General features: G+C 45.4%; 1 protein-coding gene across 1 annotated transcript in view; it reads right to left on the minus strand.

The window, feature by feature from the left end:
- Positions 1-1,400: 1,400 nt before the first annotated feature.
- FOXO1 (forkhead box O1) overlaps positions 1,401-25,912 on the minus strand; it is a 92,623-nt gene continuing 68,111 nt past the window's right edge. Inside the window, exons 2-3 of the mRNA XM_059996098.1 lie at positions 5,246-6,601; positions 1,401-4,772 (exon numbers count right to left, since the gene is read on the minus strand). Coding sequence (XP_059852081.1) covers positions 5,264-6,601 — 1,338 coding nt within the window. The 3' untranslated portion in view covers positions 1,401-4,772; positions 5,246-5,263. The remainder of the gene's footprint in view (positions 4,773-5,245; positions 6,602-25,912) is intronic.

Here is a 25,912-nt window from a genome sequence, read left to right on the forward strand (position 1 = left end):
AACCTAACGTGAACACAGTCATTTTAGAGGTCACGGCCCAGCCTGGCTGCAGGCTCATGACCCATGAGGAACACTAACAGATGATACAAGGTTCAATGTCTACATGACAGTGACTACTGCCAAGACTGCCACTTAGTGCAATACGTCTCTAGGAACAGCCTGCCACCTACCTAACCACACCAACGGGTATAAGTTTAACCAGCACCATCACTGTTACAGTAGGTCAGCTCCAACGTGGAGAACGATAGCCAAGGCAGAGTCCTTCAGTGTGGCAGGTCCACAGGTCAAGAGACAATCCGTCCGTCTCTGGTCACAGCAGGGGCCTAGATACTGTCCGAGGAAGGAAGTTTCTCCCTCCATGTTAACCATAGAGCTCCAACCATGGGATCTGTCGCTTCCCACTGTGTTGCTTCCTCTTATCAACTGATTGGTCTTAATGAATGACATCAGGTGCGTGATTTTACGTATATGTACAGAGGGTTTTGAAAGGCGCCTGCTGGTTTGAGTTCTGGTGGTACAATCAAGGCGTTTTTCTGCATTTGGACTAGATCACTTTTCAAAGTGATCTATGCACAAGACCCAGGTCTGGGGGTAGATGCTCTTATCTGTTCCACACTCTGGACTTCTGACTATCGTGTCTTTTAAAGCAAGGGTTCCATTGCTGAAAGGAAGTAAGGAAAAAACGAAAACTCTGAAAGCTGGACTGATCTTCCAGTGTCTACACAGACAAACATTAGAATGACCTATTTCCTTTTTGCTACTCCAACTCATTTGGATGTCCCCTTGCCTAGCAAAAGAGTCAGAAGCATGGAGAGACGGGACTTAATCCTGGTTTTAATCCTGGATTTAGTAACATCATTAATCTAATCCCAGCTCATTCCTCGGGCACTTTCTGAAAAAAAAAAAGCAAAGAAAGAAACCTCAACCTGCAGCCACTGAGTGGAAGGCACAATGCCCCCGCCCCCTTCATGTGGCCTTGGAAAGCCACTGCTCCCACCACACCACCCATCCCTGCTCACTGACCTCCTAGCCAGGGCCCTCCCCAGCCTGCCCTTCAGGTGTTTCTCCCTTCAGCCCCACCTATTCCAACACGAGATCTCATATGCCTGGTCATTTCTGTGCCAGATGTAGTGTCAGGCGCTCCACGGATGAAGTGCTTCAGGGTGGTTTGGTACCAGGGAGTCTACTTGCTCTTCAGTTCTTGGGGATGATAGTTTGGTCCCAGAGGGACTGTTTCTACCACCCCCCAAAGAAATACCAGATTTGAATAAACCGTGGCACCGTGGCTGACAAGGTTTGAACTCACGTGAGAGCAAAACATGAAAAAACGGAAAAACAAAAAAAACCCCATAAACCTAAGAGCTTATTCTGCACAACTAGAAAAGAATGACACCAAACCATTTAAACATAATTTATGTACATTTATGGCTTTATACAGTAACAGCAAAGATTGTTCTTGTGTCTGTAAGTACATCAGCATCATCAGGCACTTCTCAGAGAGTATGGGAACGGGAACGTGGAACCTGGTACTAAACTCGAGTAGCGGAATGTGGGCGGGAGTGACTGCGTCCCGACGGGATGGACGTGGCCGCACCTGGCCACGCTGCCAGGCTGTCAGCCCCCCGCCCCCGTCAGGGAGGAGGCCAAGAGTAATGCTAGGCTGTTCTGTTTGCATAAACCACACTGCAACTTTTACTGAATGGTTACTCCCAAACTAAAACCACAAGAGAAACTTCTTGTTTAAAAGTCAGTTATAAATTAAGAACTCTTAGGAGCTGAATGTAAGAATTTCCAGTTGGGGGTTGGGGAATGGTGGGTGGGAGGGGAGGACTGATAACATATATCCAGCAGCTGAACGGGTCCCCATTGTATATTTGGGGGTAACTGTTTCCATTTTAAGTGTCTCTTCTCCTCTTTTGGGGATGATGTTTCACTGATTTACTGCTCACTGGGGTACAACATTTGCTAATTAATTTAGACTTTGTCAGTTTGTCAAAGCAGAACTTTCCAAGTAACACATCTATGACCTAAATATATTCCATACGTCTATATTACGGAAACAATACTTTATATTTAAAATATCTGAATAGCTCTATAATACAATATGCTTTTAATAACAGTACAAACCAGAGGAAATAAATCAAACAAGGCTGCATAGGTGATATCATTTGCACATTTCACAAAGCAATCATGTACAATAACTGATATACTCATTACTCCAGAAAGTCAGTATTCTTACAGAAAAAGAATTACTAGAGGTCACATAATGTTTGTTTTCAAAATAGACAAGGTGCCTTTCACTGGACTTCACTGTACCCCGGAGAGCTACCCAGGATTCCTGTTAGAATTTCAACACAAAGAAAAATTTGAAGGAAAAAAAAAAAAGATATTTACACAGACTCAAGAGGAAGCAACATCTTTTTAAAAGTCACTCTACGAAGTAGTAAGATTTTAACAGTGATTTGTAGCTACGGTTGCCTCTTCCATGAACAAGGCGGTGGGGAGTCTCACCGTGTGATGCCTGGGAGGCGGGGAGTGGTGGCAGGTGGACCCAGAGGGGAACACGAGTACTCTGGCTCCAGCGAGCTCTAGCACATGTGCAGGAGGCACTGCTCAGAACAACTAGGGTTTCTATGACCAGACTTATTTTGGAGTGGCCAACAATGAAGATGGCTAGAGAGGCGGCTGTTTTAATGAATTTTCAGAAGCACAGAAGTCACTGTGGGAGCTTACAGTAGAGCCTGTCTCCTGGAGGAGAGCGCCATCAGAACACCTGTGTTCTTGTTAAACACGGAGGAAAAACCAAGCCAACAGAGACGCAACTCACAGGCAAGACACAGCAAGTGTGAAGTGGGCTGGGTTCACAGAAATCAGAGCCTTCTCAAGAAGGCCAGAGGAACGTTTTTGTGCACCTGTTCCTTTTACTGTGCGGATTCTCAGCGTTCCACATGACGTGAACACACCGGTGGATTAAATGGCACGCAAAGCCAATTAACTTGGTCTATCAGTACAGGTAATTGGAAAATATCAATATTACAACATAATGATCACAATTATAATTGGCGTTGCTAAAGGCAGAAGAAACACTCCAATTCTTAACTTACGCTAAGGCTTTTTAAAATAAACTCAAATGTACCACTTACAGCTGGTTCGTTGGTTTTCAAATTCATTGCCCCGATTTTTAAGCAAGCTCTATTCCATTTGGTAGCCACCTGCACTCATGAACACAAAACATTCTAAAAATCACTTGAGTGCCACTTAAAAATTCCCCGCTTCGACTTGGCCTTCCACAGGGTGCCAAGTAGCCCAAGGACAGAGGGAAAGAGGGATGAAGCATGAGTGTGGACCTGATTCTTCAAGGCAGAGCTACAGAACCAACCTCCACCTAGACCAGGAAGAGCACAGTATTACGAGGGAAAACTTTTGCTGAAGCTCAACTCAAAACGGTTAAGTTGATCAAAACCCCCAGCTTGAGAAAGGAGCACTGTTTTAGAGGTGGATCTCCCCTTCTGGTCTACAAATATTACGAGGCCCCCCGCCAGGAGTATTTGCAACAAAGAGCATACAGGCATCCGTCAGCAGAGTCAATGCTGTGTGGTATGCTTAATTCACAGGATAGTAGAAGCGGATGGAATCTTTTAAAAACGCATACATAAAAACATATCAAGTTCTCCTAAACGTGAAACACAAAATGTTCATAACTATACATCACTCTCCTGCCAAGATAGGGACAGAAATGTTGAGTGTGCAAGTACTAATTACAATGATTGAAAGATTAGTCAGAAACATCACCAAGTAGCATCCCAAAGTGTACAAACCAGTTAAGCACGTATAAAATTAGTACTAATCCAGTTAGAAATACAAAATGAAAATTACGGATGCTGCTTCAAATATCTGGGATTCCACGAATTTACAAGCAGACTATGTAACAAAGTAGACTCTAGTTTTAAGAAAACATTACAGTTCAATATCTATTCCAAAAATGATCTCAAGTCCCAACAATAACATCAAAAATCATTCATCTGGAAATTAGAACCATTTAAGTGTTTGTACAAATTTGCAAATAACAAAATAAACGAACAAAACAAAACAAAAAAAATAGAAAAGACTTGTACAAGGCTGGCGTTTAACCTATTTTCTATTCTTTTTTTTTTTCCAAAAGAGTTCTGATAAGTCCATTAATTCAGCAGACGGACAACAGGCTACTGGTTCTCCTGTGAGTTATGTGGCAACGTGAACAGGTCCAGAGCCGTTCCATGGAGGTGCAGAATGGAGAGCTTGGTTCTTTGTCATTCATCAGTTCAGCAGAACACAGGTCGTACAAACAAAAGTTTAACTTATCAAGGACATGAGACCATCACAGTATTACAAAAAGAGTAGAAACTTTCCTTGGACCAAATGAATATTTAAAAAAACAAAAATGCACACAAATACAATTCTGTAGCTACGGCTTATATACAAAACTTGAAAGCACACCAGGATCCAAAAGTCTTTTCTGCAATTATACGGTGTAGTGAGTTTGGCACTTCATTGTAATGAAATTTCCAATGGCACAGTCCTTATCTACAGCAGCACGTAACCTGCAAACATCGGGCAAACATCCTGTACAGGAAAAGTGTCTTCGCTGCCAAGTCTGACGAAAGGAAAAAAGAAACACTTTTTTCTTTTTTTTTTTTTTAATCAAGAAAACGAAAAGGTAGGGTGAAGGACATCTTTGGACTGCTTCTCTCAGTTCCTGCTGTCAGACAATCTGAAGTACTTTTAAGTGTAGCCTAGGAAAGAAAACACATACACACACACACTCATTGAATATACAGCCAAATTAAAATCAATTCAACTCAACATATCAGGGTGACAGACATACTTGCAGGGGGGGCTGGACTTTCTCAAACAGCTCTGAAATCATTCGGTGGGAGAAAATTCCACTTTAAAAAACCCTTCAGCATTTGATTTGTATCAAATGTATTCACTTATTGAAGAGTTGCTAAAAAGATGCAGCCATCTAGTCTGTCGAAAGAAACTCTCTAAAGCAGTTAGAGGAAAAGCTTCCTTACGTTTAAGCTCCAAAGGAAAATTTATAAGCTGCAAAAGGGGTGGAGAATGAATGATAAAAGGTGCCTCTCGGCAAGGGGCGGCCAGCTGCCATCCAAAACTCCCCGACCATGGAAGATACAAGGCAAGGTACTGGGTTCCTCTCTTCTAAGTCCTGTTTTCAGAAGGTCTTTTGATATCGGGGTGCTCTTACCTGCTCACTCGCTCGCTCTCAGCCTGACACCCAGCTGTGTGTCGTCGTCTTGACACTGTGTGGGAAGCTTTGGTTGGGCAACACATTGTCAAAGTTAAAATCCAACGTATCTCCATCCATGAGGTCGTTCCGGATGATGGACTCCATATCACAGTCCAAGCGCTCGATAAACATGCCGTCCAAGTCACTTGGGAGCTTCTCCTGGTGGAGAATGCCCATCCTGCCGTAGCCGTTGCAGCTGCTCACGGAGGAGTAGCCCCCCAGGGCATTCATCTGCATGGGGTGGGGCAGAGGCACTTGTAAAGCTGTCTTCACTGGGGCCAAGCGGCTCAGACCCGAGGTGTGGGGCATGGTGTTCACCGCGTGGGGCAAGGCACGCCCGTTAACCGCAGACGTCGACTGAGCGTGTCCAGGGTGGCTGTGGGAGCTGGGGTTCATCATCTTGTTATGAGATGCCTGGCTGCCATAGGCTGGCATGACCGAATTAGGGCCCATCAGCACATTCTGGCCAAGGACTCGGCTGCTGGGTTGAGCCACCCCAGGATCAACTGGTGTCATAATGTCATTATGGGGAGGAGAGTCGGAAGTAAGTAACTCCTTCAAGAGTCCCGGTGCACAGTTATACTGACTCATGCCTCCGTAACTCGATTTGCTGTCCTGAAGCGTTTGCATAGGCATCTGGGGCAAAGGGCTCATGCTGGACTGGCCGTACGTGTATTTTTGGTAGTTCGGGCTGGGTGAGTTCAGACTGGTGTTTGGCGGCGCAAACGAGTAGCATGGTGTCTGCTGCATCATGGTGCCCGGCGAGGACTGGGTTGAAACAGTTAATGACGTTGGTGATGAGAGAAGGTTGAGATTATCCAAAAGGTTTTCCATGTTCTCAGGACTGCTTATCTCAGACAGACTGGGCAGGGTAGAAGCCATCTTTGCGGCAGACGGTGGGTACACCATGGAATGCACATCCCCGTCTCCAAGATCATCCTGTTCAGTCATAATGGGAGAAAGCCTCCCACTAATAGTACTAGCATTCGAGCTAGTTCGAGGGCGAAATGTACTCCAGTTATCAAAGTCATCATTGCTGTGAGAGCCAGGGCTCGCAGGCCACTTAGGAAACTGAGACCCTGGGCTGTCCCCGGCACCCTCCTGGCCAGACTGGAGGGATGCTTTTTTCTTGGCAGCTCGGCCTCGGCTCTTAGCAAATTTACTGTTGTTGTCCATGGAGGCGGCTCTTCTCCTGGGAGATTTCCCACTCTTGCCTCCCTCTGGATTAAGCATCCACCAGGAACTTTTTCCAGTTCCTTCATTCTGCACTCGAATAAACTTGCTGTGTAGGGACAGATTATGACGAATTGAATTCTGTAAAGCAAAACACCACGTTAGAAATACAATACTCCTCCAACTGGAAAACCCACTATTCGATACAGACACGTATCACATGGAAGACAAGTCAAGTTTTGAAAGAGTTTACGGTATAGATTTCAACCTGTACAGTCACTACGTGAGAGCTCAAATCAGTAAAGGAAAAACAGTATCGTATCTTAAAAACAGTATCTGTGTCTTAATTTAACGACGGGACAAAGTTAAATGAGCATTATTATAAACACCTTCTTTTACACAGCTCTATTTTGCAGGGAAATTACAGGAACTGGTTTTTAAACCACTTGGATTTGCTATGCAAATAGCACTCCACAACAAAGTGCTATCAAAACCCCTTTCCACTCCATCGCGCCTAGAACTACTGCAAATTCTCTTCGGATGGCACATTTGCCACTTACACAAAGTGAGAAGTTTTATATTATGGGGCCCACGTGGTCACGGAAAGGAGAGAAAAGAAGCAGGATATATTCTTAGTCAAGAATTAAAAGCCTGAAAACTAGTAAGACATAGACTCATTTACATCCTTAAAGTCCATTAGGCAGATATAGGTGAATATAAGGACAACTGGACTGCTGTTGTTAATTTTAGAAAGTTGAACTGCCAAAAAAAACGAGAGAGAAAGGAAGGAAAAAAAGAAAGAAAGAAAGGGAGGGGGGAGGGAGGGAGGGAGGGAGGAAGAAAGAAAAGAGAAGAGAAGAAGAGAAAAAGAAAAGAAAAGAAAAGAAAAGAAAAAAGAAAAGAAAAGAAAAGAAAGTTTAAATTCAAACGTTGTTCACAACCCTCTCCTCCCAGCAACAACCAGTAGCACGCACCACCTAGCTCAGCCTCTGACACCTGTCAGAGGTTACACTCTGGCCAAAAAGCCGGTCTTGGAGGGACAGAGAGCTGGTGGCTTTGATCCACTGAGTACGGCTCCACAACTAAATCGCATGCCCCCAGGACAGTTAGTAAAGAAAATCAACTGTTTTTGGAGCACTTAGGTGGCTCTGCTGCTCACTGGCTACAAACCTTGGGTAACTGCTTGGTCCCCATGTACCTTATAGCCCCTTTGGGGCTGTTCTATGGATTCCACGAGATAAGGTAGGTCAAATGCTCAGTGGTGTGTGCAACATGGTAAGCGGTCACCAAGAAGAAGGTGTTAGATCCCAACTTGGTTGGGGGATGGGGAGGAGGGGCCCAAGGCACCGCCCATTCTGAGCCCATTTCCCCCCTCCTAGTCACTGGGGTGTCGGTAGGAGCTTACGGGTGCCACAAGCACAAACCCACCACTCCACTCGGAACACACTGCAATGGGTTCCAGAGACGGTCGCAAGCTCCAGCAGAAGCCGTGGAGCCAGGCGGTAAACAAGGAAGCCCAAATGCAATTCCCCTACTGGACACACGGCGAGACTGACAGCACCTGGAGAGCCTCTGGGACATGTGGACAAGGAAAGGGGGGCTTCCGAGGAGGAGGGAGCTTCTCTGATAGATGTTTTTGCCCCAGCACAAGACAGGGCATGCAGCAGACTCCGTCATCAGGGCCCTGATCCCAAGTCCAGGGGCAGGGACCTGGGGACCTGGAGCAGGGCTGTGTGTGCTGTGAGCGTGGCCCCCAGACTTCCCTGGCTTCCTCTGCCGACTGAATGCAAGGCTCAGCCGACCGAGCCCCCCGAACCGCTGCGGCCCCCCGAACCGCTGCGGCCCCCCTCCCTGACCACGGAAAGGCTCTGGCTGGATTTGTGGTCGCCCGGGATGCAGCCACGACACCCACACCCTCACGCCGTCGCCGTGGGACGCAGATGCCTGAATGCCAATCACTGCGCCACAACAAAGCCTTGGCACACAGCAGGGTAGGCCGGGACTCAACACAGACTACGAGTTCACAATTTTCCTCATTAAAAGGAGGCAGAAAACAAAGGGAAAAAATCTCACTTTCTAAAAGGAGATGCAAAAGTCAGAGTGAGGCCGGACAGTCAAGGCTGAGAAATCCACATTTCAAAACGCCCTCTGACCCTCTGTACTACATTCCACCCAAGGATTGCAACACAGCAGCTATGTGATGAGCCCTTCTGCCAGGCCCAGGCGAGTGTGGGTCAGCCCCGGACCTGAATGGGGACTTCCAGGCTGGACGCTGGGCAGGTGTGTAAGTGGATGGCAGTGAGGGTTTTCTTCTGTTGCCAAGATTCTCCTCTTCCTTCTCACCTACAGATCTATCCCCAACTCAAGACCGGCTTTGAGGACTTTGTGGACATACAAGAACCCTCTAAAAGAGGCCCAGCACTGCAATTCCCCAATGTCCTATTTCATCCCCATAAGATTCCCCAAACCCCATGGGAAGGTTTTACTTGCGCGCGCGCACACACACACACACACGCACGCACATACTGTGTGCTCCCAATATTCCATCATGACTATTTTGTTCTTTGAACACAACAGAAACACAGATAAGCTACGATGAAATCTCTGGAGGAAAGGAAGCTTGACTCCTGTCCCTGTCACATTTAGTAACTGATAAAGGGGGGAAGATCTTCCTAGACAGTGGCTTCCTGGCTCTGCACTGCCTGGGGGAGGGGTGGCACAGCTCTATGATTCACATAATTAGATCAGATCATTTGCAACTGCAATTGGGGGACTTTTTTTTTTTTTTATCTTATTTTTGCCTGGAAGCCTTTCTTTTTGTTTTTTGGGGGTTTTTTTGGCTGCGTTGGGTCTTCATTGCTGCGCACGGGCTTTCTCTAGTTGCGGTGAGCGGGGGCTCCTCTTCGTTGCGGTGCACGGGCCTCTCAATGTGGTGGCTTCTTGTTGTGGAGCACGGGCTCTAGGTGTGCGGGCTTCAGTAGTTGTGGCTCGCGGGCTCTAGAGTGCAGGCTCAGTAGTTGTGGCACATGGGCTCAGTGGTTGTGGCTTGTGAGCTCTAGAGCGCAGGCTCAGTAGTTGTGGGATGCAGGCTTCAGTAGTTGTGGCACATGGGCTCAGTAGTTGTGGCTCGCGGGCTCTAGAACACAGGCTCAGCAGTTGTGGCACACGGGCTTAGCTGCTCCGCGGCATGTGGGGTCTTCCCGGACCAGGGCTCGAACACGTGTCCCTGGCATTGGCAGGCGGATTCTTAACCACTGCGCCACCAGGGACGTCCCTGGGGGACATTTCTAACAAGACTGCAGAATCTGTCATGATGAAATCTTTAAAAAGTTCAGGAAGCATTCACTAGCTTGGATGGGACATACGCTAACTTACCACTTAGATTTACCAAAAAAAGGGGGGGGGGGCGGGGAGTAGATGTAGAACAATCCCTTACTTATCAAAACATTATGCTACATATTTTCCTAAGAGGACATTTCAGGTCGCTCTTTGAGCAACAGAGCTGTCTCCTAACTTTGCCAACAATTAAAAAATTTTTTTCCGAACAGGAAAAGGTTTGCTGCGCAGGGCTTGTTACATAAATTCCTGTTTTTCACACAGCCGGCAGGACATTAAAGAAGCTATGATTTCCAATGGGGAATATCGGAGTGGAGGGTGTTGAAGAGGTAAAGCTTGTAAAAATACGTGTCGCTATTAATGATGTTATGTCTGCAAATCTCTGCCGGATGCGGTGGACACAGCCGAGGCAGGGAAATTGCGGTTCCCCGTGACCTGTGCAGAGAGCCACACGCGGACAGCAGTGCTCTGAGCTGTTCAGTTCTTCGACCACGAATAAATATCACGTGAGAAGAGAGGTAGGGTGAGAGGACAGGAGACTCGTGCACTGCAAACCACATACCTAAATCCTGAGGTTCTGCATGAGACCATAAGAGAAAAAGACCACTCAACAACTTTCCCCTCCACTAGCCGTAGTCTCCGCAGTCCGGGCTTGCCGCTCGCTGGTGTCCGGCTGGCTCCCCTCTGCACAAGCCCCTCGGCCGCCTGGCCCTTGACTCTCCCTCGCCTTCTGCGTGCCTGGCCACCCCGAGCAGGGCAGCGAGTTCTTGGGAAGCCTGACCCAATGGAAGTCCGTGGATCGTGTTGGGGGAAGGGGCAGCCTGCACCCGGTGTGCCCTGGCTTGCTCAACCTGCTCTGCCAGCTGTTTCAAATGCTCGGGTGTTCATTTTGTGCACTCTACAGACCAGATTCCAAGCTTCTTAAAGGGCAAGGGGCTGGAGTGTGTTTTTATCTCCTAATCTCAAAGCCCCTAACAGATGCTCTACACACACGATACATTCAATGAACGTTTGTTGACTGACATCCCAAAAACATCACAGGGAAGATGTAATGCCTTCCACATCTTTTCTCTATCCATTCGTGCACCAATTCATGCCAAGTAACTTTTATTGGGACTGATTTATGCTGGGTGCAGTGAAGGATGTCAGAAGGAATTAGTCACAGAGTCTGCCCTCCGGGTGTTTTATGATCCACCTGGAAAAGGAACAAGTCCACCTAAATGGCCACTCAGGACAAAAAATGATGTACAAAGGACTGTCCAGGAGCCTCGACTTCTTCCTGCCAAAGGTCACCACCATCCCCAACTTCTGTCTCAGCCCAAGTGTCCTTTCCTTCCGGAAGCATTTCCTGAGAAGCCCATCCCAGCCTGCAGCTAACATAGGACCCGATTTACTCACCACAAGCATGACTCTGCTATGTCTGGCTCCCCACTACCCTGTGAGCTGCATGAGCTCGGGGACCTGGGCTGTCCTCTCGTGCGCTATATCCTCACAGCTCCATCACCAAGTAGACACTCAAGTATCTGTTGAATGGATTAATAGGTCCTACATGTACGGGGTTGTCCTGAAGATTAAATGAGATAACAGATGTCCTTACCTCAATCGATAGGCCCGCTGTTATTATTAAGATAATGGCACCTATAAGATAACATGTCTGTGTTTTAGAGACTCACCCATATTACAAACATTGGTCTCGTTTCTTTGTAATTGTACCTTGTACTGTTCCCACCAAGACGAGGCTTTTACACGTTAGTTACTGGGAAAATAGACCAGTTTTGAGGTAGTAGTTAAGATATTTTCTCTCTGCACTAGACAGTGTCTGCTGTGGGCAGGTGTTAATGAAGGAATTTAGATACTACAGCTGGTCTGTAAACGCGCTTGCCGGGCGCGTTCTCAGAATCCTCAAGGTGGCTGCCGAGCCTTGCGTGCGGGCTCCGCGCTCTGAGTTCAGCTGGCGCGTGTGACGGGGAAGCAGCGGCAGGTGTTAGAGCAGGGCCACTCCCAAGGCCACAGGCTGGTGTGTCTCCTCGGGGGACTGTTGTGACTGAGCTCTGCAGGCCCACCGCCCTCCTGGCTGCAAGAAGCCACGCTCCAAGGCTGGGCCCCAGAGACGCTGAAGACACAGGGCAGGAACTGCCCCTTCCCTGGATGCCCTTAGCCTGGATGTCTAAAGCAATAATCGGACAGCCATCGACGTGCAAGAAGAAATCTTTACACTTTTCACCTACTTTACATTTTTATCTCATTTTTAAAAAATGAGCATGGAGAAGTTGATTTGAGAACTAAGTTCCGTTTCTCCATTCTTTAGCCATTGAATAAAGTTTGTCTGTTCCAGCCTCAAAAAAAATTAAGTAAATAAAAATGAGCAAATGCATTATACAATATATACAATATGTTGGTACAGTATAAATGAATAAATGTACCATCAAAAAGGGTGTGATTTTTACAAAAACGTTTAGAGAGCACTAGTCTATTACAGTAAACTTCCAGTCTACTAGAAGCCCCAACAAAGAAAACCAAGGGAGCAGACAGAACTAGACCTCCGTCAAGTCTAACGAACTCTTTGGTCCCGCAAGGCCAGGGCTGAAGAAATGGCCTGGGGTCCAGCCCTCGGTTTGCTTCCCTCCTCCCCTGCCCTCCTGAATCCCGCCTTCAGACCTGAGCTCCCACCCGGCTCCATCCAGCCCACCCACGAGTGTACGTGGAGACCACCACCTCTCAGCCACCACTCTACCCATCACTGCTGCACCCTACTTTCTGCTGGGCATTCTAAGACTACTCTGGTCTTTGTGTTTAACCAAGAATAAAACAAAACCAGCAACTTAAGCTGAATACATCCTGCTCAGGATCCCCTGGCCTTCATACTTTACACGTGGATTTTACCTTACAGTTTACAAATGGCTTTCAATACATCATGTCTCGTTCCACCCTTGCGAGAGCCCTATGTAAGGCAGGTATTATTGGCCCCATTTTAAAAATAGGAAAACTGAGGCTCAGAAAATGAATCTCATGCAAAATAACTCTGCATACAACACCACTGCCAGCTGGAGAAACCACTTTTTGGCTTCACCATCATGAAGAAGAATCAAAGGAACATACTTAAGACTGAGGTTACATGTATGCATCTTGAGGGAGCGGAAATAATTCTGTCTACAAACACTAGTTTAGAAAACTCGTGTTCTGCCTCAACGGGTAATAAATTTACAAAATATGGTTTGCTTTTAATTCTAATTGGTTACTCTTTGTGGAAGGAAAGCAGAGCAGCTCAAGTGTGAATTTCAAATGTGAGCACCGCCCAGGGAAAGCCTGTGCAAAGGGGCTGTGAGGACCCAGGAGGGAAATGGAAAGGCCCTCAGAGGTCCCACAGCCTAGAACTGCCCGTCGCCCTGGGAGAGGGTGGGTGTGAGCTACAGTCACCAAGCCAAACAAAAAGAGCTCCAAACTAAGGCGCTGGAACACGTGACTAAATGAACTTGTTGTTCTAGAAATTCTAGAAATTCTTTCAAAACGCTAGACACACTAGGTTTTTCCAAAAGCATTTTATCTAATTTCTGTGAACTCTGTCAATGTGCACTATGGTTTCGTAGGCTCCCAGCATGGACTCACCCCCTCCTCCTGCTTCCTCTGTTTTACACATCCCTTCCTGCAGTTCCAAGAATGAAAACAAACTAAGGAGAAAGCAGGAATAATCTCTGTTCAACAGAGTTCCCGTTAGAGGTGCTAATAAAACAACAACTTCGTAAAATAATGCATTTTGCTTGCAAACAGAAGGAAACATGTGACCTTTGCCCATGCTTCTTTTTTACAGGTGATGTCGAAAGATGTATGTTACCAACCGACAGCATAAAAATTCAACTTGAGAAAGTGCTGCAGTGGAAGATTTGCTGTGGAGAGCTTGATCTACACGCTTACACACTAGGCCCTGGCATCCAGCTCTTCTGTAAAGCTGATTTCATTTCCCCGAAACCTGTCCTTCTTGCCTGCACATCAGTGACCCCAAAGGCCACTCTCACCCCCAGTCTGTACTAGGACTCAGGCTTCCCTGGGAACCCCTGTGGACAGAGGACTCGAAGCCTCATAAAACTTGTGAGCTGGAAAACCCTGGGAAGGTCACCTGGCCTAACACCCTCATTTTATATTAGGGAAAATAGAGTTCAGAAAGATTAAAATGCAGGTGAAAGGCTTACGGGTGTTCATTTACAAAAAGCAGAATCACATGGGGCTTTAGTCCTAGAAGAACCAGTGTCAAGGACATGCAATGACCCTCCCCCGACCAAACCAATACTCAGCTACAGATTTCTCCAGCGGCTAGACAGACACACATTTGGCTCGAAGCAGCTCTATCTCTGACTCAAATCATTCCAAAGGAAGGAAAAGATGACTACATTAAATCGGCTTCTACTAAAAAAAGCACATCGGAGACTATGCTCTCATGTAAAACAGAACCAGAAAGACACATGTAAGATCTCATGCGAACCTTCGTGTTTTCAGGAGGCAGTGGGGAGGTGGATCCCAAGGTCAGACTGTGGGACCCCTGAGTCAGCTGGTCTCCCCAGGCCCCAGTCTTGATGTCTGTGACACAATACCAACTGTTACTTGGGATCGTTAGGGGCGGGACGGCATCCTCTCCATGGAAAGTGCTCAGCGCATCACCTGGCACAAAGTGAGGGAACAGAGGTTGGCTATTTTGTGATGGGAAGTAAAGAGATGTATAAACAGGAATTTTTTAGCCATCATGAATGGTTACAACCTGATTAAAAAACCATTCATCACAAACTTCCTGTTCAACAGGCAGCCAGCCTTCCTGAGGCTGTTTCCATGTCCTCACAACTGAGCTGCAAAACCCTTCTTTGACAGAGAAATTGTTCTCGCCCTTTAAGAGGATTTCAAAGGTAAAAGTCTGGATCGTTTGACTCCCGTGTTCCGTCAGCTGTGGGGGCGACCCCTGTCATAACCTGTGTCCACGAGCTTGTTCAAGGAGCGGGACATACACCAGTCGGCCAGTGAAGAGCTGGTATCCAGGAAGGCAATTACGAGGACAACGCTCTTCCGCGTCTCTTCCCACACAGTGGCCACCCACCGCCGCCTGCTTCACAGACAGCAAACCCTGAAAGAGCCCCCGAGGGGCGGGGGGGATTTAGAGCAGACTGCAGGGCAGAGTGCTGGGTAAAGGGGTGGGTTACAAAGTGAACGGGACCGTGGTATCAGGAAACAAGGCGTGCAGACGGACGCACCCCTGGCCTAGAAGGACGGCCAAGGAGGAAACCTTGTGATAGAGAAACAGACGATGCTCCACAGCTCGCCTGGTCTTTAATAAGCTCTCCTGTTGGCCAAAAGCCTCCATATTTCAGGGTAAATTTTCAGCCAACAACCTCAGACATTTAGGACTTAAGAAAAAATCTTCAGGGATGGAAGAGAAGCTTTACTTAATGATTTTTAAAGTATCCCAAGCTTTTGCTTCTCAGAAGGTGGTAATTAAAAAAGAAGCACCATGTTTCCCCATGCTGTGTCCCATAGGAAAACCCTGTATCAGAGAAAGCTACATTTTATGAGAGGAAGGGGTAAGTCCTTAATTTTCAGATGTGAAAACCTATACCATTTCATGCCCTGTGTTTTACACACTATCAGAAACCAGGAACTCCGAAAGACAAAACCCAGAACAACCCAGGTGAGGCTGAAACCTTAGATGCAAGCATCTTCCCTTCTGTTCCAGATCATGAGGCATCTATCTGAATCACTGTCCTTGTACAATCTCCGTGAAAGTTGCTACTGTGGAGCCCTGCTTAGTAAAGTCTGGAAAACAGAAACTACCTCCCACGGCTATACACTTGGGCCTGATGTTGCCATATACTAGCCAGAGAGCTCACTCTCAAGTGAATGTCATCAACCCTGGCTAGGAAGGTCCCCGTAATGGATATACAGAGACTAAATTTCACTTAGCTAAAATTCTTTTAAATGCCTTTTTTTTAAAAAAAATAAATAAAAAGGATGTGTCGGCTACTAAGGATTTCAAAGTGGAGCTTGTTTCTCCTGGGATTTAGTTCCAGTGCGGCAAGCAGGCATCCCTGGCCACCCTTTAACCCAGTCACTCCTTCCCCAGGGAGGCACAGAGACCGGCGGGCACTGCCAAGCCCACAGCAAGGAGCCACCACTCCCCACCCTGCCCATCAGCTGACCTGAAGGAGCCTATCCTTTGCGAAACTTCTTTTTCATTAACTGCCCAGAATACAGACTCTTTTGTGCTCTTGCCTAATGACTGCCTCAGACACAGAAGGCCCCACCAGCACAGAATATTAAGAGGAAACTCATTTGTTGAAGTGATTCTGCCATTTTCCTAATGAAAATCTTTGTCTATTTTACAGGCCATACCATGTTTCGAATCTTCAGTGGCTTTAGAAACACACCGCTTTACAATGCAATTAACGACCTTATGTATTTGGCTACCGGAATGAGGCAAAACAAAATAAAAGCCAGAAACAAAGAACACATTAGCATTTACTCTCTTCTGATGAAGAACTTAAATTAGGCATAAAATGAAACATAGCATATATCAATAGTTTGATCCATTTTAAAGTTTTCTAAAGAGAACTAAAGTGAATTTTAAAGTATTTTGTCAGAGTTAGCGATGAGCCCGTTAAACCTGTTCGTGTTAAGTAAATGTTTATTCAAGGTTTGCAACCAAACTGCTTACAAGAGCCACAAAAAGCTTTACGAATGTAAAGGCAATAAGGCTGAAACTTGGACAGATTAGAATCTCTAGGATAAGATCCCACCCATAGGACGTACTATCTATAATTGCTTTTTACCCTAAATATGTTCACTGTCTGGAAAATCTAGGGAAAGATGAATCCACTGAATGCATAAGCTATTTACCAAAAACTGCTACTCATGGTCAACAGAATTAAAAAGTACAAAGTCTCGGTTCATGTGGGGTGTTTTTTTTTTCTGTTTTGGAACCCAAATATGATAAACCCAGATTACAACAACAAACTGCAATAAAACATAACACTCTGAATTACACATTATTTGCAATGTACGGTTTTCTTGGTTATACAGAATCTTGAAACCAGCCTTCTTGCCCATCATTCTGGCTAAGGAACCTAATGCAACAATGATTTGTCAAGTACACATTGTTTTAGGGCTACCCCCCAAAAAATTCTTCAGTTTGTCCCAAGTCAAATAGTTACAAATATTCACTGACTGACCCAATATTAGCAAAACCATTTGGGCCCATTTACTTCATGATAAAGCAAAACGCCCCCCACCGTGGGAGACTGGGCCAGCCAGAGCTGTCCCCAAGGGTCCTGCAGATGTCAGGGATCCACCTCAGTGAACAGACCACAGACACAGCAGGTCTGCTGCACAACAGCCCTACTCTCCACACCTTCCTTCCAAACAGCAAAGGCTCCGTCAGTACCACCGGGACCCACGCCAGTTCAGGGACTCCAAAAGAAGCCCCCCAAAATGTTTCAGAAATGCAGCTTTATTAGGTTACCTGAAAGCCTACATATACATGTCTCTCAAGGCCTTTCAGAATGTGTCCACCTTAAAACCACACCTTCTCACCAGCACAGCCCCTGTCCTGCACACGAGGCCTGCACCTAACTTCTCAAGCAGTATTTGTCCACGGCGCTGTCACGACAACATGGTGCTGTGCTTGTTTGTCACCCATGCTATGAACAGCACTTCACCTCTGAAAACTGCATCAACTGAACAAGGAAGGAGCCTGAGAACGTCCCCCTCACTCCTGCATAGTCACTGACGCTCCACCAGAAGTAACACATTTATAAAGTGATGCCCACAGGACCTGCAGCCTAAATCAGGTCTCAGGTCAAGATTAAGGCCAGCTCTGGGAGAATGTGCTTCGCCACGATCACTCCAGGGCTCAGGGGATGCTGGAAGGCTCCAAACTGAGTTTGCCCTGGAACCAGATTTAGATGACCTGGGGACATCTACTATGACTCCTGTGGGTTCCATTATTTTTGAGCTTAGCCCCAGGGTTAGGCTGGTCCACATTCCAGAGCGAAGAGAGGAAGAAAGCCAAGTAGGACAAAAAGGATCCTCAAATCACCTGAGGATCCCCAACTGAGCGATCAGCAAACCTCCCCATCTGGAAAGTTTTCCTTGTATTAAACTTTTTACTCTAATGCTGCAGTTTGAACCCATAACCTCTTTAGAAATATGAACAACATTGTCAATGCACCGGCTACACACAACACACATTCATTGTTCTGGGTTGAGAAAACAATGAGAGAGTTTTGTTAAGCTCTATTTTAAATACTGGAGGGAAACTAACAAAGAAAGAATGAATAAATAACTATATGAACCATTTCTTAGGATGATTCAAACCCATGGAGAATTAGAACTTCTCACCTGAGCCCACAGTCTGTGATGGTACACGTTAAACTCCTCTTTGCAACTTCACTGCTCACTGTTTTCAGTTTTGTCACTTTGAATTTTGTCCAAAATGGAACTGTGCATAGCAACCATTGTGGCTGGAATCTTGCACATGCTACAAATGTTTTGTATCTCTTCCGAGCTACTGCATTCAAGGATACTCTGAACCACTGCTACAGCTTCCACCACAATATATTAGTATATACATTTGGGGTGCCTTTTCTCCACTTTCTTAAAATGATGCATTTGCCCAAATGGTTCAGTATTAAGGGTCTTCCCAGAAGAGTAAGGGCTTATTTAGATGACGCCCTGTGCCTCACCACCATGTAACACAAAGGAGCACGGTGAAAGCTAAGTGAGAGTGCGTTTGGAAACCACACAGCATATTAAAAATGTGAACGACAATAACAATTTCAATTTCTAGAAATCCTTGATATTCTAAAACAAAAGCAGGATTTTCTGGAAGAAGTTGCTAACCCTATTACCACGGATACTCAAACAACTATGAGCAGTGAGGTCAGTCTAATTTCAACTCCTCTCGCTTTGTTCTAAACAACAGGTAGTCTCTTCGGTATTAATTTATTTTCTTTCTTTTTTATTACTCGGAAAAGTAACTGAGACAAATTCTGACAACCTAAATAAGGTTGTAAGTAGCATTCAGAATTGTTAGTGGGTGAACAAAGTTTCAAACAATCGTTCTTCACTACAACTCTACCCCCAAAGGTAAGAAGTTTTACATTTTAACCATTTTTAAAGTCCATGATACAACTCTATCAAACAACTGATGAAGACAGACACCAATATATTGTATAACTACTTTAATCCTCAAAGTAACTATAAATTAAACTGGAGTAGCATGCAATTTTAGAACAAAATATTTTCTTTTGAAGAGTCTTCAAGGCTGGGTTATTTAGTTTTTTGTTTATTTAAATTATAAAGACACCCGACTGTTCCAAAAGGACCCCAGGGTCAGTCAGGGCTGGAGCAGAACATGTCCCATCAGCACTGCCCCAGCCAGCACCAGAGCACTGTTCTGTTCTTGGGGGATGGAGGGGCGTGGAGGTACCAAGGATCTCACAGAATCTTGAGTCAGTCATTTTTATTGGGAATACAAACAGAAGATAAACTTTCACCCTCATTTTTATCATGGAAAAATCCATCCAAAATTAATCAAGAAATCAAGCAAAGCTTAGTTGAAATGGGTCTAACGTAAACTATTTAAATCCAGACAATCTGAGAAATTAATTTATTTCCATTCACATTTCAATAACATAAATCAGGGTCTTTTAATGGAAAGCAATCAATGTCATTTTCATTCAGCAGGTACTTATTGGGCCCCTACTGTATATTGGTACTGTTGAAACAACTAGGTAACATGAGGCTCTTTTCCTGCCTCCCAGGGTCATATACAGATGGCTGACAACACGAAAATGAAAGGTGGCACATGCTCAAAACAAGAAAGGAAAGACCCTAACCTAAAATTGAGGAAAGGCAAGATTCAGATCGCTGGATAAAAGGGAATTGTCGACGTGAGTGCAGAACACGAATAAAAGGTGATGGGTATACTACATAACGTGTTCTAAAACCCGAGAGCCCTGGATTCAAACCCAAACCTGAGTAATCCTGGGCAAGTGACTTACAATCTAACAGTACTTACCTTACTGAACCACAGTACTAAGTGCTCAGTGTGTACAAAGTGACCAACAAATATTAGTATCAGTACCTGCAAAAAAGTTTGTTAAAAGCACTAACAAGACGTGTCTGGAGAAGAAAGAAGGGGTAAGAGTGGCTGTATTTGAGTTCAGACGCAGAAAGAGGGGAAAATAAGGTGGGAGGGGACTTTTAAAAATGAGCTAGGAGCTTGTATTTTATCCGACACGCAACACTCAGGAGAGCAAGAAAAGATCAGAATAAAGTTACGACGTGGAACCTAGAGGAAAGGGCCAACCTGTCTTCCCACGAGACAGCAGGGGAAAATGGAGAGACTGTGTCCTGCTCGGAAAGCAGATATTTTTGATTATCCAAAAATTTAAGTATGTGCGACGTCTGTGTTTTCATGTGCATATAAATGTTTGTTGATAAGCAAAAGCACCTCGGGGAGGTGCTGTCTTCAGTATGGTTCTTCCCCACCCTGAAAGGTGCCCTTTGTTCAAATCACTCCCCCAACAGGAGGCTGCCACAGCTTGTGTGGAGAGGCGGATGACAAGGGTCACCTTGAGGATCTCGCTGAAAATGATGGGGTTTTATATTAAAGCTGCTGCCGGGCTTTTGTCTCATGATTCAAATGCTACTTGGTTGTTTTGAAACTCGTGGTATAATATCTGATTTTTTCATAGTCAGAGGAGGGCAGGAGACTGGGACCGGTACCATTTGTTTTGAAAACAAATTCTAAAATTCGTAAAGTCTGCTGTGTTTTCATACTTTTATCCATCGTTCACAACATTTGGCATACAAATCCCGTTCTTACTTTTAGAAAGGTTTATTTTTGTTTCTTGAGGTCATTGTCTAGGCTCAACCATAACATCTTTCAGGTTGTTTTGAAAGGCTAAAGGGAAATTAAAGGAAATAATGCCCTACAATGTAACCATGGACTGTTCCACATAAACAAGGATAAAGCTACAACAAATCACTCAGTTATTCAGTACCTTAGTAGATGCATATGAGATCCAGGGCCGAGACTGGCCCATGGCTGGACAGCAGTGGTATGAGGATAAACTGAGATGGCATTTTCTCCCCAGTAACCACCCACACACACAACACTCCCTCCAACCACATACACACTTCCATCATCCTGAAAGGCACCACACACGCACACACACAGGAAAGAGGTCTAAATCTTGGGAACTTAATTTTTAACGGCTGACTATCCCATCAGAATTTGATTATAAAAGCATGACTGTGGCTGTAAATCCTACCCTCAGCAGATCCCATCGACCTTTCCTCTTCCACAGCCCAGGAGCCCTGGCCTCTATCTGCTTCCTTTCCTTTCTGCCCCCAAAATAAGTTAGTGCCGTGCAATTTACAACCAGATTTAAAAGTCACAAAGTTACCAGCAAACAAACAATAGCAGGCAGTTCAAACATTTTGTAAAAGGAAGATCTCACAGTCCAATACTTGGTCTGATCACTTTCCTGGAGAAGCCCTGAGGAACACTTGCTGAGAGAAATACCACACCACAGGTTATTAACCTCCCATCTATTTCACAGCGCTTTCTCCCAACCATTGCTCCTACTAGGATCCTTCTGTTCTCCCCACCAAAGCAAACAAAACCAAACAAAAGCAGTTCCCTTAATTCAGAGTTTGTATCTTCTGGATAGAAAATACTTTATGTGAACTTTTCATGTACACTCAACTCCTGGAAAAGCTTAGCTTAGGTATGGAAGGAAGGGAGGGAGGAGAATAGAGAAGAGAAGAGAAGAGAAGAGGAGAGAAGAGAACATCAAGTGCAATGCCCAAGATCAGTTCTGAGAAGCTGCATTTGCTTCCTTAGTTTGAGGTTTCAATGCAAAATAATAAATCATTTCTGCCTGGCTGGAACAATTCACCTCAAAATAAAAGAGTTTTGTTAAGAGGTTCTGCTTCCCCCAAAGCAGAGGGCTGACTGATGAGAGGGATGCAGAACCTGCCCCGCTATCATAATCAAGCAATCTAATGAGAGCAACAAAAGCAGCAAAGCTGAATATTAAATATTAAACGAGAGCTGGGGGGAGGGGTGTTGACACAGACGGCCTCACTCGGGGAATGTGCCTCACTTCCAACACCTGCCAAGAGGAAGCAGTGTGCTGTTCTGGGTCCAAATTTCTTAAGTCCATCCTTGCCAAACAGTGCAGCTGTCACTCAGGCTATAGTTCATGAATCTTTACCTAACAACTCTGACAACCGTTCCTAGAATGCTGATCCTGTTGACTGAGAACCTTCCTGCGTCCCGGTTAAAATCCTACTCCACAAAGGTCCTGCTGAACTGCCGACAATGACATGATGACAGGATTCCCCATGGCCAGCCTCCCACCCCCACCCCCGCCCCAGGGTAGTCTCTATCTCCAACCACTGCCCATGTGGATTCGTCCTCCAGGTCGCCAAAGGTTAGATTTTCCTCTAACCACTGAGGGCTCCTGGAGCACCTCCAAAGTAAATCCAGGACAAGGCGGTACACTATGGCCAAGGAGAGCATCTCCAACATGCGCTCCAAAGAATAACGGCTCCTCCTAGGGTGAAAGGAGTTCACTGAGGAAGTATGTTCGGGATATCTGGCCACACCGACTCAAACAGGACTCCCAACTGCAGGATTCTTGGAGTCTCTAATACACTAACTTCATGTTAATGTACAAAAGCAAAGCAAAGCAAAACACAACGCCCTTCACTAACTTAAGATGTTTCGTTCTGTTCTGTGGGTGTGATCCCATGCACCCACCGCGTCTCTGACACTTCCTCACAGCCCATACTGCGGAACCAACGTTTAGCAGCATACTTTGGGAAATGCTGGTCTAATGGCAAGACAGTGGTCAAGAGACTGAAGACCTAGGTCTGGCTCTATCTTTGTATGTATGACTTTGGACAAATTTTATATCCTGTGTATCTCCGCTTTCTTGCCTATAGAGTGGAAAAAATAACACTTGTCCTAACTCCGCAAAGGAGTTGTAATGGATACAACCTCTTCAAAAAGCATAAATAGAGTACTGTGCCCTTGTGAGATTTCATGATTACGCCCAGGGTAGAAGGGCAGGCTACCTGAAAGCTGCAGAGCTATCCACACTTCCTACCAAAGAACACACCTGTCCCAGGTACCCTGGAAAGCCCAGGCGCTCTGCGAACCATGAACCATGCCCTCTCACTCTCTGAAGGACTAAGGAGACGCAGACTCTCCAAGCAGGTCAGGTTACTCAGGACGAAGCAGGTCCCGCACAGGCCTCTCGCCCAAGATCTCACAGTAAGAGCCAACATCAGTATCTTCAAAAACACACAAGGCAGAGTTACCAAGGGAGAAGAATGGGCCCACTCTAATTTCATTTCCAAATCTCTCCCACCTCCCTTAATGCTTTTGTGAGAGGAAGGAAGGCAAGCAAGGTACAGGAGGAAGAAGAAAAGGGGAGGAGAGAAGGTAGGAGAAGAGTGCGGTAGGTTGATTTGCTCAGACAGCGGAATGAAAAAAATGACTATGATTCCGGAGACAGCTCCCAGGTCAGGAAAATACTCCAGCTCTGGCCGTGACACCACACACTGTAAGAGCTGTGATGTGAGCAGGGAGACAGTTTTCTAGGGTCATGGAAACAGAGCCTGGAGGAGAGGAACCTGCACACAGGCGCTCCTCATTAGTACAACGTGTAGCAGAACTACTGTAGAACCAGATTGGGGAAAAACAGCAGCTAGGACTGGAAAGTTTACTTACAGACAACATTTGACAATGAATGTCAACTATCACATCCCCGAAACCTCTAGTGCATGCTATCTGTCGCTAACATAAACGGCGACCTTTATTACCAGTTACATGGGATCTATATGGTCAATCATTTCTTTTACAAGACAACCTCAGTGAATAATAACGATGATGTCTCTAGGTGGTGAAGGTAATGGGGATTTTTAATTTCTAGTTGTACGTCGCCCTTTTTGCTGTTGTTAAAAGAAAAAGCACGTATAACTTTTAAGATCAGAATAAAGCTACTTCCTTGGCGGGGGGACCCAAAAAGGAAAAAAAAATGATGCCTGTTCCTCTTTCATGTGTTCATTCAAAAAACTGATTTCCTACCAAGTGCCAGGACCTGTATCATATAATACACACACACACACACACACACACACACACACACACACACACACACATATTTACATAATCAAATAAGATGAAGTTCACAAACTACATCCTGATTTTTTATTTTTTCAGGAAATAGCTCTTTCCTTAATCAGAAGTAGAAAAAAACAATAGTTTTATGCTAGTTTTACACAAAACCAGTAGAATAGGGTGGCTGAGGACCAGGAGCCTGTTGTCGGACAAGCCTGGAGGCTAACCCAGTCCTAGCACTTAGTGAACGTGACCGTGGCTGAGGCACTTCAACTCCCCACGCTTTAACTGCCTCATCTGCAAAATGGGGACAACAGTTGCCACTTTAAAGAGTTTTTATAAGGATTAAAATGAGATAATCACACAAAGCACTTAGGAACACAAAATGTCAAGCAAACGTCTAGCCTCTGACTAAAGGCAAAGCAAACCTCATGTCGCCGCCCTGCACAGATTCAAAGAGAACCGAGTGCTGGTACCTTTTTTAGGCAAAACACATCCCTGGACACTAGGTCTTAATGTTTATCCAACCATTATTAGCAGTAGCAACAAAAGATGCTGCCACTTGAAGATGAAAGTCATCCAGGGCACGATCAAACAAAATAATTTCAGCCAGGAGCTCAAAGACACACCAGTTCAAGACCGCGTCCAAAGCACTTCTGAGCCCTCATCTACACACAGACGTACAAGGGTGATGCAGTTAGGGAGAGATGGGCACCAACATTTTAAAACCCAGCAGAAGGGGGTGTCGGAAGAAATAAGAAAAAAATACAGAATAAAATCAAATGCTTGGGCACGTCTTTGGAGAATACAGAAGGGAATTCGGGTTTTTCCAGGGCATAAAAAGGTGTCTGGAGTGGACAGAGCACCACTGAAAATCTCAGCTGTGTTTTGTGACTCCTTCCCTCATCGTGGATAAACCCTGAAGAGAAACCGCTTAAAGGCAAAAAAGGTGAACAAAAATAGAGTGCAACAGCCTTCACACTTTGCTGAAACACATTCCTTCACCTTTGAAAGGCAATCATGAGAACTTGCGGAGGGCTGTCTTCATACAGTAGTACAAATTGTGTTTAAATTGGGAAACCAGCTGTTCCTTGATCAGTCATCCTTTTATCATCAACAGAACTTTAATTAGCCCCCATCTGCTTCCTGTTTTATGCCACAAATCTTAACTTTCACCTGTCTGGAACCAAACTGCAATAACTACACCCATAGTAAATAAAAACAATGAACTTCTCATACAACGTGCAATTAATTCTTGTTAAGTTGATACTGGGCTATTCAAAACAGTGCCTGATTCAAATTAACGATTTTCCCATAAATGACAAAGTTCTATACTAAAAATTCGACAGAAACTCTCTCCCACCCACATCTTCTTGCACTTTTTCCATTAAGAAGGTTTTCAAGCTGTCTGGCTTCAATTTCCTGACTTTACGGTTAAGTATGGGGCCACATCAGGTCATGTAATAACAATGGCTAAAACTCAAAAACACCATGCTGACTTTAAAACAGTCACAGAATGATACCTACACTGACAACACTTATATAAATGTAAAGGGGCGGGAGGTGACTATATAGGACTTATGGACCCGCCTATATCAGCCCAGCTGGGGAGGTGGGGCAGGCTTCTCTAAGGAAAGGAGCCCCCAACAGCCCACCTCTGAATCAGTGACTGCCTCTGGGGAGACAGGAAGGCTTCAAGCAAGATGGGTGACAATTGTTAAAACCGTGTGGTAGCATGTGCGTACCAACTGTACTAGCCTCTGTGCACTTCTAGGTGTTGGGACTATTTCATAAAGCTGTAAGAGAAAGACAAGGGGGGGCAGGGCAGCAGCCAAGAGGGAAGGAGAATCAGCGCCCTAGACCTTCTGACCCCCACCCAGGCGCATGCCCATCTGAGAGCTGGGGCAACACTGCACACAGCTTGGAAAAGCTCCCCCAAGTTG

The sequence above is a fragment of the Delphinus delphis genome, chromosome 18 (assembly GCF_949987515.2).
Source record: "Delphinus delphis chromosome 18, mDelDel1.2, whole genome shotgun sequence".
NCBI classification, from domain to species: Eukaryota; Metazoa; Chordata; class Mammalia; order Artiodactyla; family Delphinidae; genus Delphinus; species Delphinus delphis.